The sequence below is a fragment of the Mercenaria mercenaria genome, unplaced genomic scaffold (genome assembly GCF_021730395.1).
Source record: "Mercenaria mercenaria strain notata unplaced genomic scaffold, MADL_Memer_1 contig_150, whole genome shotgun sequence".
Taxonomy (NCBI): Eukaryota; Metazoa; Mollusca; class Bivalvia; order Venerida; family Veneridae; genus Mercenaria; species Mercenaria mercenaria.
In genome coordinates, this window is record NW_026459479.1 from 1 (window position 1) to 18,492 (window position 18,492).

Sequence of the window (18,492 nt, forward strand, 5' to 3'; positions counted from 1 at the left end):
CTTAATTAACACTACATTTTTAACAAATGAAAATAATTATCTGTATGTTTTTATTAATTACATAACACAGTTTACTTTACGAGGCACTGAAATAACACAATTTATCAAATTACTATGAAGATACTGAAAAAACAACAACATGTGTATCTTACATACTAACAAGAATGATGTCCGACCTTGTATGACACATGTCAACTGAAAACGTTTGTTAGAATGCTTGATAGAATAAAGTATAAATTGAAAATAGGAGCAAACCCTAAACAATCTGATATAAGAATTCCAAATAATAATTGCATGTCATATATTGCTGATGATGGAAACCATGAAAATTCCATTTGAATTGGATATAAACTGTAAGTTAGTAAAGTTCAGTGAATATATAAAATGTATAGATGTAATTGTAATATTCTTAAAAAAGAGGCATAATTAAAAAAAGATATTTGAACATGAAAATCCCGACAATATGCTTACGTCCGCTTCATGTTGGCGATGTTTACCACATTTTATTTGCTCTAGAAGATGAATACACAAGGTACACAGGTAGATTTAATATGGCCAAGTTCAAGACAATAATACTTGGACAATAAAGTCCTGATAACATACGCATGTCCAGATCAAGCTAGCAACATAGTTTTAATTGGATTGTGTAATCTAGAATCTGTAATAGGAGTTGAGTACACATGGTTTCTTCTTACATATATACAAATAATCAATTTTCATAAAGATGTTAAAATAATATAATAAAAAACAGCTTACGGTTAATAGGTATCAAGCGTCACTTGAAATTCTAGACAAATAAAAGTTTTACAAATTAAAAAAATTGAATTTTCCCGCTTTGTAACTTTGACTTGAAGTCACCAACGACATCGCCTGGATGAGAAAGACTGAGGGACGATTAATAAAAGCTGTCGTTGAATCAAAATACCCGAAACCCGGAAAAGGTATGGGGCAACGAAGAACTGCGGTTATTATTATCGCATGGGCGTCAAACAGTTATCTTTATGCTGCTTTGGGGTATAACTTTGGTCAAACTTTAATAAAAAATATTGATTATATGTACTCAAAATACGAAAAAGTGCCATTGATAGTGTTGACCTTGAATTTGACATTGAATTTAACCTTGACCTTGAACACTCTAACAAACATTCTTGAAGATTTTGAGACATTCTTTTTTTATTTTTTGCTTGTTTTATTATATTATATATATATTATATTAGATATTTTAAAGTGAAAGAAATAAGATGTAATATTTTATTTATCCGAGCACATGTTTTGCAAAAATGTCAGCCATCTTGGATGCCATATTAAATTACTCCATAGTAACCAACATGAGGGAGTTCTGCTATGTAGAAAATACTTTACATGCATTATTTTTGCCTAGTATGATGACAGATAACAGGTAAATCAAAATACAAAGTAAAAAATATGGAAATGATATATACTCAAAATACATTTTTTTCAGCTAAATTACGAGTTTGACCTTGAGTTTGACCTTGACCTTGAACCATCCAATACACTTGTTTTGACAGAAAGTTTTAACTGACTAAATCTTTGTATGATATTTGAAAAAAATGTAAATGTACATTTGTACATTTTGGAAAGGAAAGACCCATCTTAATTAATATTGATCATATACGACAAAATCGGCGGCCATCTTGGACGCCATCTTGGATTTCTCGGCCCGCACTGACTTGTCACAAATATTTGTTTCCAGAATCATAAACTTCAGACATTTACCAACATTTTGGTATATAACATCCTTTGTTATACTTTTGTGATCACCTACCCCTTGAAATAGGCCTCTTTTTTGGCTATAGTCACCCTACTAGAATGAAATATCTTCCATAAGTGTATGTTGCGCTTCTTATTTTCTTTAGTGTAAGTTGAGTGATTAGAATTTAAATACTAGAATTATCTAATCTTATATCTTTACATTAAATACATCGATTGTACATGTATACAGTATATGATAGAAGCGGATATGCCGGTTGGAACCCTAAAAATCAAAACATGCTGCCACAAGTGGTGCCAAATACTAAAACCGTAATGTATGACAATCGTTGCTTTTAGTCCAATTATACTGGGCTTTTGAACTCCCCTCCCATCAAGTTTAGGGAAGCTGACACGCTGGCTGCTTTGAAAAGCCTGCTTTAACCCCAAGTCTTTGTACAAAATTTCGCAAACTGGCCAATACATTTTTGTTTTGATATCATAGCCAAGGATAGTTTTTAATCCTTTGGCCGATTAATTTTTAAATATGTATATATGTTTGAGTGGTATGGTTTTAGCTATATTTTTATATTCAAGTTTTGTTAATGTTTAAGGCATTTTCTGTTTACGTCGAATTTGTAAATGTTGGTATTTTTGCAATGTATTTTGTAAAGAACTTTCGAACACATGTACAGGTACACGAAACTATATAAGTAACAATTATACTTGGATTTAAAAAAGAAGGGCCATGAGGAAATTTTTTGCAGCGAGGTATGTTTGGGTAAAATGACGTAAGACAGTTAGTAGATCGGCTGAAATGGAAAGAAATATGTTATAGAAGAGAGCTTGTGGGTGTTGGGAGTGTATGCCATTGAATAGTTTTAATTAATCATTTCTAGGTCTTTACCAATGTTGAAAAGAAACAAGAGGGCCATAATGGCCATATATCGCTCACCTGATAAAGACTATTTAAGATGAGTATTGAAATCTGTATCAAACATTATGCATGTGGTCCAAATCTTTTTGCTGTAGCTTCAAAAACAAAAAAGTAGGTCAGTAAGTCAGGGCTAAGAACATTAAACATTATATTGAAATTGTTATCGAAAGTTATTGACGTGGTCCAAATTTCTATACTGTTAAGATCGGTGTGCAAAACTGTATATGTCATCGAAATTTAAAGGCTATATCTTAAAAAACCCAAAATGTAGGTCAGAAGGTCAAGGTCACAGTCAAGTGACCCCTAATTACTTGGTGTCATCAGGTAATTATAATTAAAATATCTAGGAAATATGATCGGATAATTTATGAGGTATATTTTCCTATATAACTCATATACAAGTGACCCCCGGGACAGGGCCTCTTTTCACCCCAGGGGCATAATTTGAACAATTTTTTAGAGAATCACTTAGCAATGCTACATACCAAATATCAAAGGCTTAAGCCTTAAACTTTCAGACAAGATTTAAAAAATAATAATTTCTATATAATGTAAACTTGGGGCGCCCGGACAGGGCCTCGTTTCATCCCAGGGGCATAATTTGAACAATTATGGTAGAAGACAACTAGGCAATGCAACATACCAAATATCAAATGCCTTGGCCTTTCAGTTTTAGGCAAGAAGATTTTTAAATTTCTTTTTCCTATATAAGTCTATGTAAAACTTAGGACCCCTGGGTGGGGCCTCTATTTACCTAAGGGGCATAATTTGAATAGTCTTAGTGAAGGACTACTAGGCAATGCTAAATATCAAATATCAATAGCCTAGGCCTTGCAGTTACAAACAAAAAGATTTTTTAAAAAGTTTTTCCTATATAAATCTATGTAAAACTTGGTACCCCCGGGGCAGGACCTCTTTTCACCCTAGGGGCACAATTTGAACACTTTTAGTAGAAGACCATAAGGCAATGCTACATACCAAATATCAAAGGTCTAGTTCTTGTGGTTTCAGACAAGAATATTTTTAAAGTTTTTTTCCTAATATATATAAGTCTATATAAACCATGTGATCCCCGGGGGCGGGCCAAATTTAACCCTAGGGGAATAATTTGAACAATCTTGGTAGAGAACCACTATATGACGCTACACACCAAATATCAAAGCCTTATGTCCTGTGGTTTTGGACAAGAAGAAGATTTTTTAAGTAATTCTGCCCAGTGGTTTTCAAGAAGAAGATTGTTTTAGGAATTGTTGACGGACGCACGACGCACGATGCACGACGGATATTGAGCGGTCACAAAAGCTCATCATAAGCCTTTGGCTCAGGTGAGCTAATAAATATGGCCCTGCTATTTGTTAATTTGTTTGCGGCCGTTCAATGCTTTCAAATGATCTTCGTATAGACGTGATTTTAAAACAAACAACGAAAATATGAAAAACTTTAAACATTTTAAAAGCGAAAAGCTAACCGCCCTTGAAGTTAAAATCCAAGATGGCGACCGACATGGTTTGTATTTAGCGTAGCAACGTGAAACATGCGCACTACGTCTATAAATGCGCATTGCCCCCGTTGAACTAGAGACTATCTCGTATAATATTCACCTATCCTCTAACATATCCAACTTTACATAAAAATTGTAAAATATGGCCGAATCAGTCCATATTCTAAAAGTACCAGAATTATTACAACTGAGTCGTTACGCCTGATGAACAGTGTGCTATGTTTTTCTTGAAAAATGTGAAAAACTTTTTTCGACAAAAAGTAATTCTTAAACGTTTGTACAAACACGGTAAAAATTCTGTCTTTCAAAATATTTTGACGAGCCGCTTTAAAATTCTCAAGTTTGTTTGATCACATTATTTATTTATAGGAATACACTCGGTGTATTTGATGTAAAGATATAATAGTAAATAATTCATAGGATACCACTGTATCTGAACAAAGAATCGAAATTTCTTTATTAATATCGATTTCGACTTATATTCAAAATAAATTGCGCTTTTACTTTTCTAGAGTATTTATTTATAATGTGATCAGGTGTCACCTAGTATTCATTGATATATTACAAAAGTATTCAAACGATCGATATGTTCTTAACGACTGTCTAACTACAGCTTTAAAATCCATTTCATTCAGTGTATAGAGACCAACTGAAATACGAGATTGAATTACCTATTATTATATCTGACATTGATTTTTGCATTATCAACGGAATACGAATATCGGCTTATTATGGCTGTTCGAGTTCTTTTAAAATACGTATGAACAAGAAGAAGATATTTTGTGAAGATAATTTCATGTGCAGACTATATTTTGTTCATTGCCAAAAATTGTTTTCTCGTGGCAGGTAGAAACATAATAAACAGGAACGTCATGGATATCAGTGATGTGCTGGATATGCAAGGATATAGCATATATTTCAGAAATCTTTATCGAAGTACACACCTTATAACTCAGTACCTCGAGTACCAATGTACAGGTGTGAAAGCTATAACAAGTGGTGGAATGGGGGAGTCGTCAAATATGCCTGGAAGTGATGTTGATATTATGGAAGTAGTGAATGGTTTTAAAGTAATAGAACAAAATACGTCGAAAGCCCACTCAACTGGCACAACAGAGTTTCAAAAATGGATCCCATTATATATTTGTAGACGATGTTGCAAGGCAGGTTATTGTCGACTCGAAGTGACTAAAATTTATTACCAAGAAGCTGTATATTGTTGCAATAGTCCAAGTGGAAAATACAGTATTTGTGAAATAATTCTTGATATAACTAAAAAACAAAACGATCGATATTTTATTTCAAGTAAATTGTTTCAAGATAAAGTGATACCTGAAGAGTATGTTTTTCCGAATGACGATGTTTATGAACTAAGACGTAATGGACCAGCTGTGACATGTGAAAACTTAGACAGAGTTAAAAGTTTAGAACTTAAACATTGGCCGCCCGAAGCAATAGCATGGAAATCTCGAGAGAGACAAAATAACTGGCCTAGCAATGAACTTTTATCTTTCCTAGAAAGAAACGTTTCCTGTTACGTTGTTCCAGTTGGGTGTAAATCCTCGAAGAGGTCGGACTTGGAGTGGAGGATTTCATTTGTAGAGATTGAACGATACCTCATTTGGAATATGAATGATACACAGTTCAAGTGTTTCATATTGCTTAAGATGCTGAAAAAAGAATACATGAAATGCGAGATATCGACATATCACATTAAAAATGTTGCTTTTTGGTCATGCGAAGATTTGCCAGAAAGGTCTTGGAGAAAAGATCTGCTATTTATTTGTGTAAAGAATGGTCTTCTAAAGCTGAGACAGTATGTCGAAAAAGGATTTCTGCCTCATTATGTTGTTCCTGATAATAATCTATTCTTTTCCAAAAATATAATAAAGCCCGAAGAAAAGAAATATACATTGAATATAATTGATGAAATAAATAATGATCTCGAGGATAAATTATCAAGGTTACTATTGACAACGGACCTTACAGAGATTCACTACTCGGTTTCCATGGTCAGAGAATACTGGAGAAGGTGTACTTTGGTCTTATTATACGTTAGATTGACAAACAGTCAGTCGCTTTGCGATAACATGGGTAAAAAATTTGGACAAGACGGTGAAGACATTTTGCCATGTATAAGACTTGCACTTACCAAACTGGAACTGAGAAAGTGTAGTGGAACGGTAAACGAAATTGATGACTTCATAAGAAAGATGAAGAAAGAAAGCGTTATAGATTACTTGACTGTCGCGTTAACCTGCGGGATGGTATATTTTGTAAACAACAGATATTCTGATGTCCGGAATGCTTTGACTGAAAAATTGAAGGACGGGTCATACAAGTGTTACATTAAAGATGAAGGCGATTTCTCGTACATGTCTTTAATGTCAGGTGACATTATACCTTTTAAAACAAACAGTTGCAAGCAAGTTAAGGATATTCGAACAGACCGACAAAATTTGGTCATGGATTTCGTTGTAAATTATCATGAACTGGAATATGTCCCATTTCCTTTAAAGCTACAGTTGACTTTATGCGGCCCAGGCAGATTCATTGCTTGTAATCCACTTGTTCTTAGCTGCTACATGCTATACATTTCCGAATATAACCTTGACCTTGCTGAAGAAATGGAGAAAACAAGAGCCGTTTTTGAGAATGTTCTGTCTAAGGTGCCACATCCCAATATCCATTACATTCATTTAAATATGCTGGGTCACAGTTTATATGTTACAGGTGACAGCAAATCGGCCTTCAAATATTTTGTATTGTCTCTAAGAACGTTTCAGTCTTACAAAAACGGGGGAGTGTATCATATTGCTTGTATGATAAATGATATACTTCAAAACAAATGTCCATCTGTTGAATCCTGAAGCTTATGATAAGAAGCATGACATATTGATTAAACAATAAAAATATATTGGTAATAATGATGCGTTTCTGCTTTTTGATCCACAATATGTTTACTTTTCTTCCCAGCTTTATTAACGGCGGTAGACCTATCGTTTCTCGTTGGGTAAAATTTTTTGTCGGCCGGGCACCATGAGAACCGCCAATTTTCCGTAGATTAGCTGTAGAGCTTGACATGAATGATTTTTGCATCCAAAGGGAATCAAACCCACATCAGTGGAGGACAAGTGATTTGAAGTCTCCCATGGGAAGAAATATTTACCAAAAGGATATGACATTATATAATGTGAAATATTGATCAAATAAATATGACACTATTTATTAAGAAATAATGAAATTATGTAGTATCACAATCTTCGAAGAAAGAACACTGCATATTGATTCAATTAATGTTGATAAAGTCTCACTGAAATAAAGAGCTGAATAGTGATTCCATACTGATAATAAACATTCTAATATGACTAACAATGATTTAATCATCACAATAATATTATGTTGACGTCACGTCGACGTGATATTAAGCGCCATGTACGCATCGAAGAATAGCGCTTTCAATTTGATCAAATATTTTACTTAAAAACACGTTTAAAATAAAATGTTACATAGCATGACTGTCTTTATTAATTTATACAAACACTGAGTTGGTTATTACCTTGCAGAATAATTCACCATCATTTACGCCCTGATGGAATTAATCCACATGGCATATTACTTTTTCCGGTCCTGGCGTGAATTAACAAAGAAGCGCGACGACATAGAATTTTGTGCAATATATGCGCCAATAAACAGTTCTATCATATTTGATCTAAAGGTTACATTAAATAAACATATATAGAATCAAAACAATTTTTAGCAATTTAAACGTCTTTAAACACTATTTATACACTTGGGCGGTTATACGTTACACGAAATAATTCCACTCGACCTGCACCCTCGTGAAATTATTACGCCCCGAGTATAACCACCCATCGTTGATAAATGGTGTTAAACACGGTTTTCTTAAATTACATATTAATAGTCATTGTTACTTTGGTATAACTTAAAGAAGAACGCTCTAAGAATTAAAGAGTAAACAATTCCAGTTAACACCAGATGAAAGTTTGCACAATAATTATATATAAAAATGTTTACAAATAACGTAGACATTTGATATGGTATGAGACAGTATGTACCCACCTGTACAAGTACGAGAGAATTGCATACTTCATTTCAATACGCTTCAGAGGTGCCATCAATGGTTACATTGTACGTACACGTACGCGTACATGTTCATTTTTTTGTAGGTGTAACGTCACACTGACATATCATAGGTCATATGACGACTTTCCAGCTTTGATGGTATAGAAATACCCCAGGTGAATCTCAGGACTTTATTTCATCACTGGTTGGTACCCGAGTAAAACCAACGAGTTTCCGTAAATCAGCTTGACGACTTTCTCACATGAAGATTTTAACACTCCGAGCAAGACTCGAACCCACATCGGTGAGGGGTAAGTAATTGAAGTCAGCGATCTTAACAACTTGGCCACGGAGGCCTCCCATATGTTCAAATACCTGTAATATCGCCAAAGCTGTGAATGCTAAACTTATGAAAACATGCAAGTTATAGTTTAGCACTAATATATCATTCTATGACAATATTTATCTGAGTCCTTGACAACAGCATGTATTGAAAACTCTTTATATCTTTTAACTAAATAGAATATCCCATGATCAATATTTTGGCAACCATTAGCCAAGGTCACATGCACAAGGACGTTCAGCGATTTGTGACCAAAATGTTTGAAAAATTGATTACGCATACAAAATACAATGTAACGTATAAATGCATTTATTTTGTCGAATACATTCAACACTTGTAAAGTAAGGGTCGTAATGAAGTGTTTGGCACTAAAAACGTTACAAATTATCAGATTGGTACGTTGCGGTGATGCAATATGTAAAGATGTCTGATAGAAGATTATGACCCATTAATTATATTCATTCCTGACTATCTGTCCTCATAACACTGCATAAAATGTCAGTTTAATGTACCTGAAAATGTTATTACAGTGTTTGAATGCAGCTTCAGATGTGAAGAAACAGTGTGTCTGTAAGTATCGTAGGACTCGGGGTTCATGAACGGTCATCCATTCAAGTGACTCGAGTCTTTCAATGAATTAAATCTGTTTGTCTTTTTGTAAGCGGATTTTATTGTTAAATTTAGTGTGCTTGAAATTTCTGAGATAATGATTCAGTTAAAACGAACGAAATAATCACCCCATAGCATGTATCATACAATACACAAATACAAAACACCTGCATTTTAAAATAAAATGTAATGTAATATTATCCGCATACAAAATTACCATTATACCTTTCTCATTAGACATTTGCGAATTAAGTCTACGTGGACTGTGAACACTTAAGACGATCGATTTTTCAAGGGGACCGTCTCAACATGCTAATTTTAATTTATGTTTGGTAGGAAAACATTCCTATAACGATGGTAAGGTCTGGCTTATTATGTCACCGAACAGGATAAGATTTGGATTTGTCTTTCCGTCTGTCTGTTCACCAAAGAAATGTTTTGTTATACATATCGCAAAAAGTATTTGATCTGGCGTCATAACACTTTCCTGAAATGTTCTTTAATATTTTAAGTTGCGCATTGCGCCAAAGTTTAAAAGATGAGCTAATCTGATCGCAATGTATCCGTATTCCATCGTCGTCGTCGTCCGGCATGAAAAAATTTAAACTGGGTCAGCTGGGATCAAAATGTAAGTCAGTATGAAATCATTGTAAAAACTGTGGAAAACGTAAGCTTGCGTCTCTATTCCTTTGTTGTTACAATACGCCCGAGGGGACGTATTTTGGGATACCCCATGTGTTCATTTGGCTGTCTGTCTGTCTCTCTGTTTGTGTGTCCGTCCGTCCGTTAGCAGTTTCGTGTCGATCTGTAACTCGTGAACCCTTTAAGTATTTTAAACAAACTTGACAAATGTTCTCCACATCAAGACGACGTGCAGATCGCCTGTATCAGGTGGCTCGCTTCAAGGTCAAAGTCACACTTAGGTGTCAAGGCCATATAACTTTGTTTTGTGTCCACTCTGTAGCTCTTGATCTGTTTGATGGATTTTTAAAGAAACATTGTATAAATGTCCACCACGTCGAGACAAGGTCAATGTCACACTTAGGGGTGGTGTCAAGGGTCATATAACTTTGTTTCGAGTGCGATGTATAACTCTTGAACTGCTTGAAACATTTTGAAGAAATTTGGCACAAATGTTCTGCAGAGCTCATGGCTCGCTTTTATACTTTTGGCGACATGTGTAGCATAACTTCTCTCTGATGGACAAAAACACCGAACAAGATCTGTCCGTAAAACAGCGCGCTCGCCTTTTCTCACTGCTTGACTCTGAATTAGAGCTTTGCCAGTAAAAATATTCAAAGTTAAAACGGGACATAACTCTGTCAAAATTCAAATCAGAGTAATGGGGATTGTTTCTCCACGTGTACACTTTGAAAGTTAAAAAATGTATTTTAAGTTTCAAGTCAAAAGCTTTAATAGTAACAGAGATATTTGACTTTATCAAACATTTTAACAAAAAAATTCTAAGTTAATAGGGGGCATAATTGTGTCAAAATTCAAATTAGAGTTATGGGGATTGCTTTCCTGGTGTAGATTTCAATACGTAAAAACTATTTTAAGTTTCAAGTCAAAAGCTTTGATAGTAACAGAGATATTTGACTTTATCAAAAACTTAAACCAAAATTTCTAAGTTAAAAAGGGGCATAATTATATCAAAATTCAAATCAGAGTTATTGGGATTGTTTCTCCTGGTGAACTCATCGATATGAAATAACTGTTTTAAGTTTCAAGTCAAAAGCTTTGATAGTAACAGAGATATTTGACTTATCAAACAAAAATTTTAACCAAAAATTCTAAGTTAAAAAGGGGCACAATTCTGTCAAAATTCAAATCAGAGTTATGGGGATTGTTTTCCTCGTGTAGACTTCGATAGTAAATAACTACTTTAAGTTTCAAATCAATAGCTTTGATAGTAACAGGGATATTTGACTTTATCAAAACTTTAACCGAAAATTTTAAGTTAAAAAGGAACATAATTCTATCAAAATGCAAATCAGAGTTATGGGGATTATTTCTCTTGGTGTAAACTTTGATAGTAAACAAGTATCGTAAGTTTCAAGTCAATAGCTTTGATAGTAACAGAGATATTTGACTTTATCAACAACTTTAACCAACGGCGACGCCGACGCCGGAGCGAGTGCAATAGCTGTACTTTTTCTTCGAAAAGTCGAGCTTCATCATTATGCGGTAGGTGATATAAATTCGGATGTGTCTGTTTTTAGCTCGACTTTTCGAAGAAAAAGTATAGCTATTGCACTCGCTCCGACATCGGCGTCGACGTTGGTTAAAGTTGTTGATAAAGTCAAATATCTCTGTTACTATCAAAGCTATTGACTTGGAACTGATAATAGTTATTTACTATCAAAGTCTACACACACCAAAAGAAATAACCACTATAACTCTGATTTAAATTTTGATAGAATTATGTCCCGTTTTAACTTAGAATATCTGGTTAAAATTTTTGACAAAGTCAAATATACCTGTTACTATCAAAGCTATTGACTTAAAACAGTTATTTACTAGTGTAGTCTACACCAGGACAAACAATCTCTAATTTGAATTTTGACAGAATTATGCCCCCTTTTCACTTAGAATTTTTTGTTAAAAATTTTGATAAATACAAATATCTCTGTTACTATTAAAACTTCTGACTTGAAACTTAAAATACATTTTTTAACTATCAAAGTCTGCACGCAGAGAATTAATCCCCATTACTCTTATTTGAATTTTGACAAAGTTATGTCCCGTTTTTACTTGGAATATTTTTACTGGCAAAGCTCTAATTCAGAGTCAAGCACTGAGGAAAGTCGAGCCCGCTGTCTTACGAACAGCTCTTGTTTCTCTCCATCAGAGAGAAGTAATGATACACATATCGCCAAAAGTATTGAAGCGAGCCATGAGCTCTGCACGTCGTCTCATTGTGGTGAACATTTGTGCCAAGTTTCTTTAAGATCCCTCAAAGAGATCAAGAGTTAAAGAGCGGACACGAAACAAAGTCAGATGACCTTGACACCTTAGTGTGACCTTGACCTTAAAGCGAGCCACCTGATACAGGCGATCTGCACGTCGTCTTGATGTGGATAACATTTGTATCAAGTTTGTTTTAAATCCTTTAAGGGGTTCAATTACAGAGTGGAGTCGACATGAAATTGCTAACGGAAAGACAGACACACAGACGGCCAGATGAACACCTGTTGTATCCCAAAATACGTCCCCTCGGGCGTATAATAACAACAGAGGAATGGAGACGCAAGCTATTACGTTCTCTACAGTTTTCACAATGATTTATGTACTGACCTACATTTTGATCCCAGCTGACCCAGTTTAGATTTTTATGTTGGACGACGACGACGATGGAATACGGATACATTGCGATTAGACTAGCTCATCTTTTCAACTTTGTCGCAGATGCGCAACTTATAATATTAAAGAACATTTCAGGAAAGTGTTATGACGCTAGATCAAATACTTTTTGCGATATGTATAACAAAACATTTCTATGGTAAACAGACGGACGGACAGACAAATCCAAATCTTATCCTGTGCGGTAACATAATAAGCCAGACCTTACTCTCATTATATGAATGTTTTCTAGCGCGGTGCATATTATGACGTTCAATCTTTGAAAGAGTTATTTGACAAAGTTTCAGTCGAAAATATTTTATCGTTTTTAAAGCAGATAGGAATATATCAAAAGATCTAACACTTCTTTTTTTTATTTACATCTTGCAATATTATTATGTTTGCAGCTGATATTTTAACACACACGTACATACATTTTTACATGGATGTTTTTAGATATGCTTTACATTTTTATATGAATGTTTTTAGATAAGTTTAACATTATTCATAGTGTTCTTTACATTTTTTACATGGATGTTTTACGTATGCTTTACATTTTTACATCAATGTTTATGCTTTACAGTTGGTGTTTGCAATATGACTTCTCCTCGGCGATATATGACCATTTTGTGTCGATTCGCCGTAAAACCCAACTCACTCACTCACTCCTACCATACATAAATTAAAATTATCATGTTGAGACGATCCCCTTGAAAAATCGATTGTCTTAGGTGTTCACAGTCCACGTAGACTTAATTCGCAAATGTCTATTACAAGGTAAAAGAAAACAATACGAATCCTTTTCACACATTACTTTATATTTGTGCCGTTTATATATTTAAACAATATGTACCTTTACAAATCACGGGTTTGCTGTAAAGCGACTTGAGTATTTATAAATTATTATTTGCTTTGTGAACAAGTGTACATAAGTGTGATAATAAGTGTGAATGAGTGAAGGAAATATAGTCAAGTTATACAAAATCCCCAATTTGCAATAGAATTAAAAGGGAAAGTAGCATCTTTAAAAGATATGGAGCTCTATGAATTAAATATTAATAAACGTGTATACATCTTCATCGTGTTACGATGTTCGTGATCCATGACTGTTTGAATCTCAGGCGTACACGATGACTTGTACTTGGCTGTAAAAAGTCTCCCCGTACTTGAATTCAGTGTTGTTATATTTTTTTGTCCTTTGGGATCATGAAGTTCATTCAATATCTTTGTAATAGAGTTCCGCTTAAGCCGGACCTAGGGGGCGTAAGAGGTGTTGCACTTTCCATTACCTCTCATAAACAGACTCATTCAAACCGAGCCTGTTATTATTTTGCTTGGTTGCATTCTGTGCTTCCAAAGGATCTTTTTATAGATGTTATTGATACGGTAAATGTTTATGTTGTTAATCTGATTCAATCTATGCATGAACATTTATAGACCAGACAGGTAACATGACCTCTTGGTATTACCTTTCGGCTAAAGATCTGAATTGTGCAAGTGCCTCGTTGTCATTGGATGTTGAACAGGTTTGAAAAAACATGGAAGTACAAAAGCTAAAGCCAGTAAAGAACAATGTTGTAAAACCTTTGACCTCTAAATAAGACCTTGATCTATTGGATTATTATGTTAAATATGCGTGCAAATTTGGAAAATCTAACACAATGCATGACAAACTTGTACCAGGCGGCTGGTCTTTGCGCGTTTGATATATCTTGTTAATGGTTAATGATTATGTCAGATTGTTTAAAAAACTAAGTTTTCTTGTCAGAGGTATGGTGGACCTGACTAAAATTTAACAACTTAGTAATGTAAGAGTTAACTTAAAGGTGTTTTCAAGCATGTCTTTTATTTACACTGTTTTGTCATATAGGAACATGGCAGGGCTTAAAGAGTGAAGTTTGGCGCCAGTAAACTAGTTTAAACTCTCCAGTGGTGTTTTTTTTTTTTGTGCCACTGACCGTTCCTTTTGTCCTTGTCTTTTTAAATCAACGGAAGCAAGAAATACAATATTATATAAACTTAGCACAAGCATATCGTGTTTCCTTAACTATTTGAGCATAATTGGGCAGAAAATGATTTCCCGACAGAATACATAGCGATCAGGGAGCTAATTTTGAGTCTAGTCTCTAAAGAACTATGTATTCTGAGAGGCACAGAAAAATCCCACACCACTCCTTATCATGCAATGGGAAACGGAATGACGGAAAGGTTTAACCAGACGCTTTTGAAAATGCTGGGAACCCTGGAAGAAACTAAGAAATCAGACTGGAAATCATTTGTAGCCCCCTTGGTCCATGCCTACAATGTTACCATTCATGATAGTACTGGCTTTACTACATCATGTTCGGGAGACAGCCAAAACTTGCCATCGATGCCTTACATGGTATTCATTTCGATGAAGATAAAGCCAAGACCAGAAATGAATATGTCCGCAAGCTACGAGACAGACTTAGCTTTGCGTATGAAAAGGCAAAGAAAGCCGCAGATGAAAAGGCACAAACAAACAAGAAAATATACGACCAGAAAGCGAGGGCCGCTAAATTACATCCAGGCGATATTGTTCTTGCAAGAAATGTAACCATCAGGGGTAGACATAAGATCGCGGACAGATGAGAGTCAAACCCATATGAAATTGTATCCCAGCCAGACGAAAATATTCCAGTATACACAATAAAACCATGTAATTCAAAATCGAAGAAAACGCGGACACTGCACAGAAATCTTCTATTGCTAGTCAGAACTAAACAAGCAGAAAAAGCCAGCGAATTAACCAATCATAACAAAAGCGTCGAGGTTGAGAAATACGTCATACCACAGAAAAGAGGGTGTACACAACAGACAAGACCTATGGACAACTTAGACGAGGAGAGGCCAAAACGTCAGAGGCGTCCACCAAAGTGGCAATCTACAGGAGAATGGACAGTGTGGAAGTGAACAGTAGTAACGAACGGTTGTTAATAAGTGAACATAAGTGCTAAGTTTAGACTTACCTGTGTCAGGGTGAATTTGTAAATACTTACCTTTTGTGTGAATACTGTCTCATACTTAGTAATACTTACGTTCAAGAACACACAGTCGAGTTCGAATGAAAATAAAAATGTGTAAATACTTACCTGTTGTATTTGTGTATACGTTTACACTTCATGAATGCTTACCTTTAAGAGATGGAGTAAAGCTATCCGCCAAGGTGAACTACCTGAAAGAGAAATGTCAGTAATGGCTCAATAACATTATGTTTTCAGTGTGAAATGAGTAAAGTTTGAGATGATAACTACACAAATGTGTTAATATAATTACGTGTGAAATGTGTAATATATTACTTATATCTGGAAGAACTTTAAAAGTGTAAGATACTTACCTATTCTATCGATACAAATGTATATACATACTTACCTTATTGAATAGCATCCGTTAAATCATACGGAAGTGCAGGATACGACATTAAAGTGTGTAAACTGTACTTGAATGCTACTTATATACTTACCTATGGTAAATAAGATATGTGTATATATAGAAATATATACTGAATTAACACGGATATATATTCATCATTCTATACTATGTATGGATAAAATATGGATACAATCGTCATACTTACCTTTTTATACAAGTAAATATGGAAATTATGATGAATACGTGTTGGTCACACATATAATATGTTATGTTTCCTGCAAAAGTGTTGAAAAAGGTGTTCGGAAATATTCCATCGCATGAGGAATTACGACATGCATCCAATAATTGACACTATCACGCATGGCGACAGTTACATTGAACTTAATCTTCTATGAAGAAGTTGCCAGAAATATATGCGATAGAATAGATTTAAAGTCTATCAATTGACTAACTTTTACCTGGAGAAAATAAATCTTCGTACACTATTTGGATGTATTTCTTAAATTCCTATGTAATTGGCAACAGAACGGATACTTCGTTTTGTGGTTGTTTACATGCACAAATTTCATATATACAATCTTGAATGAATTTCATAGATGTTGTTCATTTATTTTGATAATTGCCATATGTTTCCGACATAACAGTCTAATTACATGATATTTTTTCCAGGTTGCTGAAGACCGAAAAGTTTTATCTATATAATCATGATGTATTATGTGATTTTTTTCAGATTTGCTTGTTTGCCATTTTATCGCCTTGTCGAAATGTCGGGACGACATTTTTCGGCCGGGGGGAATATGTCATAGAGTGTGTTGTATTAACACCTTTGTTTATACACGTTTCGTATCAAAGCTACAACTATTTTTATAAGAATTTGGTTTGTTTAGTTAGTGCTAAATAGAGAGATTTTAGTCTTTATACTTAGTCGAAAACACCTTATACAGTTCCGTTGTTTAATATAGTAGTTGTAGTCAGTAGTCCAAAATAGTCGTATTACGTAGAATTTACTACCTTTAGACCTTTAATCTCATATTATGTTCGATTAATCTTCTACTTAACATTCATTTGCATGAATCAATAACCAATCACAACCACACCGCCATATTCAAAAGTGTAAACAAGTCATAGCCATTTTATGCTAAAATATATTCCCATTTATTGTCTATATACATTTATATATATACAGGTAATTGTGTGTTTCAATTTATAAACATGTATTTATTGTAATTATCGATTTTGTGCATTCGTCAATTGTTCCAGTACTCGTAATTATTGTTTTCCATTGGTACAATCGAATGTTTATGTTATAGTTGCAGGATCGTATCTGTCGTCAAATACATATCATAAGAACCCCAGACTTGAGTTGTCATTACTCAATCTACCGGCTGGCGAGGTAGGCGACAATAGCATAATTATATTGCGTGATGAAGGTATCAAAAATGTATTGCGTGTTATTATATTCATGAATCATAAACAAATAAATACTGATTAATCAGTCACTGCACAAAATATTACCTGATACAGCACAGTTTTTACTATAGCTCTGAAAAACTGTGCATTAATATGCAATACTGCACAGTTACTATAATGACACGTCATTTTCTCATATCATTTGACCTAAAACGTTATAGTAAAATGTGCATAAAATAATCACGATTGGATATGTATCAGAAAAATATAGATATTGACTTCGGCTGCCGCCTTCGGCGATATTGTTTTTTCTAATACGTATTTTATCTTATTATACTATGTATAAATGCCCAATGCAATACTCCCATTAATTTAACGAGAACAATATATCACATTTCTCAGTGATTTCATATCTCATACGCAAAATTGTTGTTTTTTATTCTGCGCATATGATAGTATCAGTAATTAAATATAACATGCACAAAGCGCTGTTTTGGTTTTCTGCGCATGTGATATTAGTTTTTCATATTATAATACATTCACATTGATTAAAAGACTGCAACGGTCTTTTTTGACGAGGCATTTATATAAATTTCAGGATTCAATTATTTTTTTCTAGTGTTCATGCATTTGTGAACCCGGAGATCCTTTTTTATTCATGATTAACTCTCCGTGCAAAACATTTCGAAAACAACTTTCTCATCAAATTTTGAATCGAAATTATGATATCGGGTAGGAAATTATCTAACTAAGAAAATGAATGCTTACACTTACATGTTTTGTTTAGGAATAAAAAAAGTTACCGCCGTTTCTTTGAATGTAAATGCTGTCGGTTTCGGTATTGACGCAGCATAAATACATATCGATATGTATCGTGTCGGCTGCTAAAAATCTTACACGGAATTGCATAATTTCAGAGTGTTATCTAGTAGAAACTTCTACAGCCTTTATTCTATCGGGTGTTAACAATATACTTTTTAACGATTATTTCAATAAATCATGTTCGGAAGGATGCCCTTAACTCGGTAGTTAATTCGATTACCTTTTGTCACTAAATGAAAATTGAGAATTTGGTGTTCGCTTACCACAGTTTTCTCAAAGAGCATGTGCTCACATCGTTAAAAAGATAAATAAACATCTTTAAAATAACAAATATTCGTT

General features: G+C 34.2%; 1 protein-coding gene across 1 annotated transcript; it reads left to right on the top strand.

Moving 5' to 3' along the window:
• The first annotated feature begins 4,812 nt into the window (after positions 1-4,812).
• LOC123529992 (uncharacterized) lies at positions 4,813-7,075 on the top strand. Its single transcript, XM_045310698.2, has one exon. It carries the CDS (start codon positions 5,021-5,023, stop codon positions 7,016-7,018), a length of 1,998 nt encoding a protein of 665 aa, XP_045166633.2. The 5' UTR covers positions 4,813-5,020; the 3' UTR covers positions 7,019-7,075.
• The last annotated feature ends 11,417 nt before the right edge of the window (positions 7,076-18,492 follow it).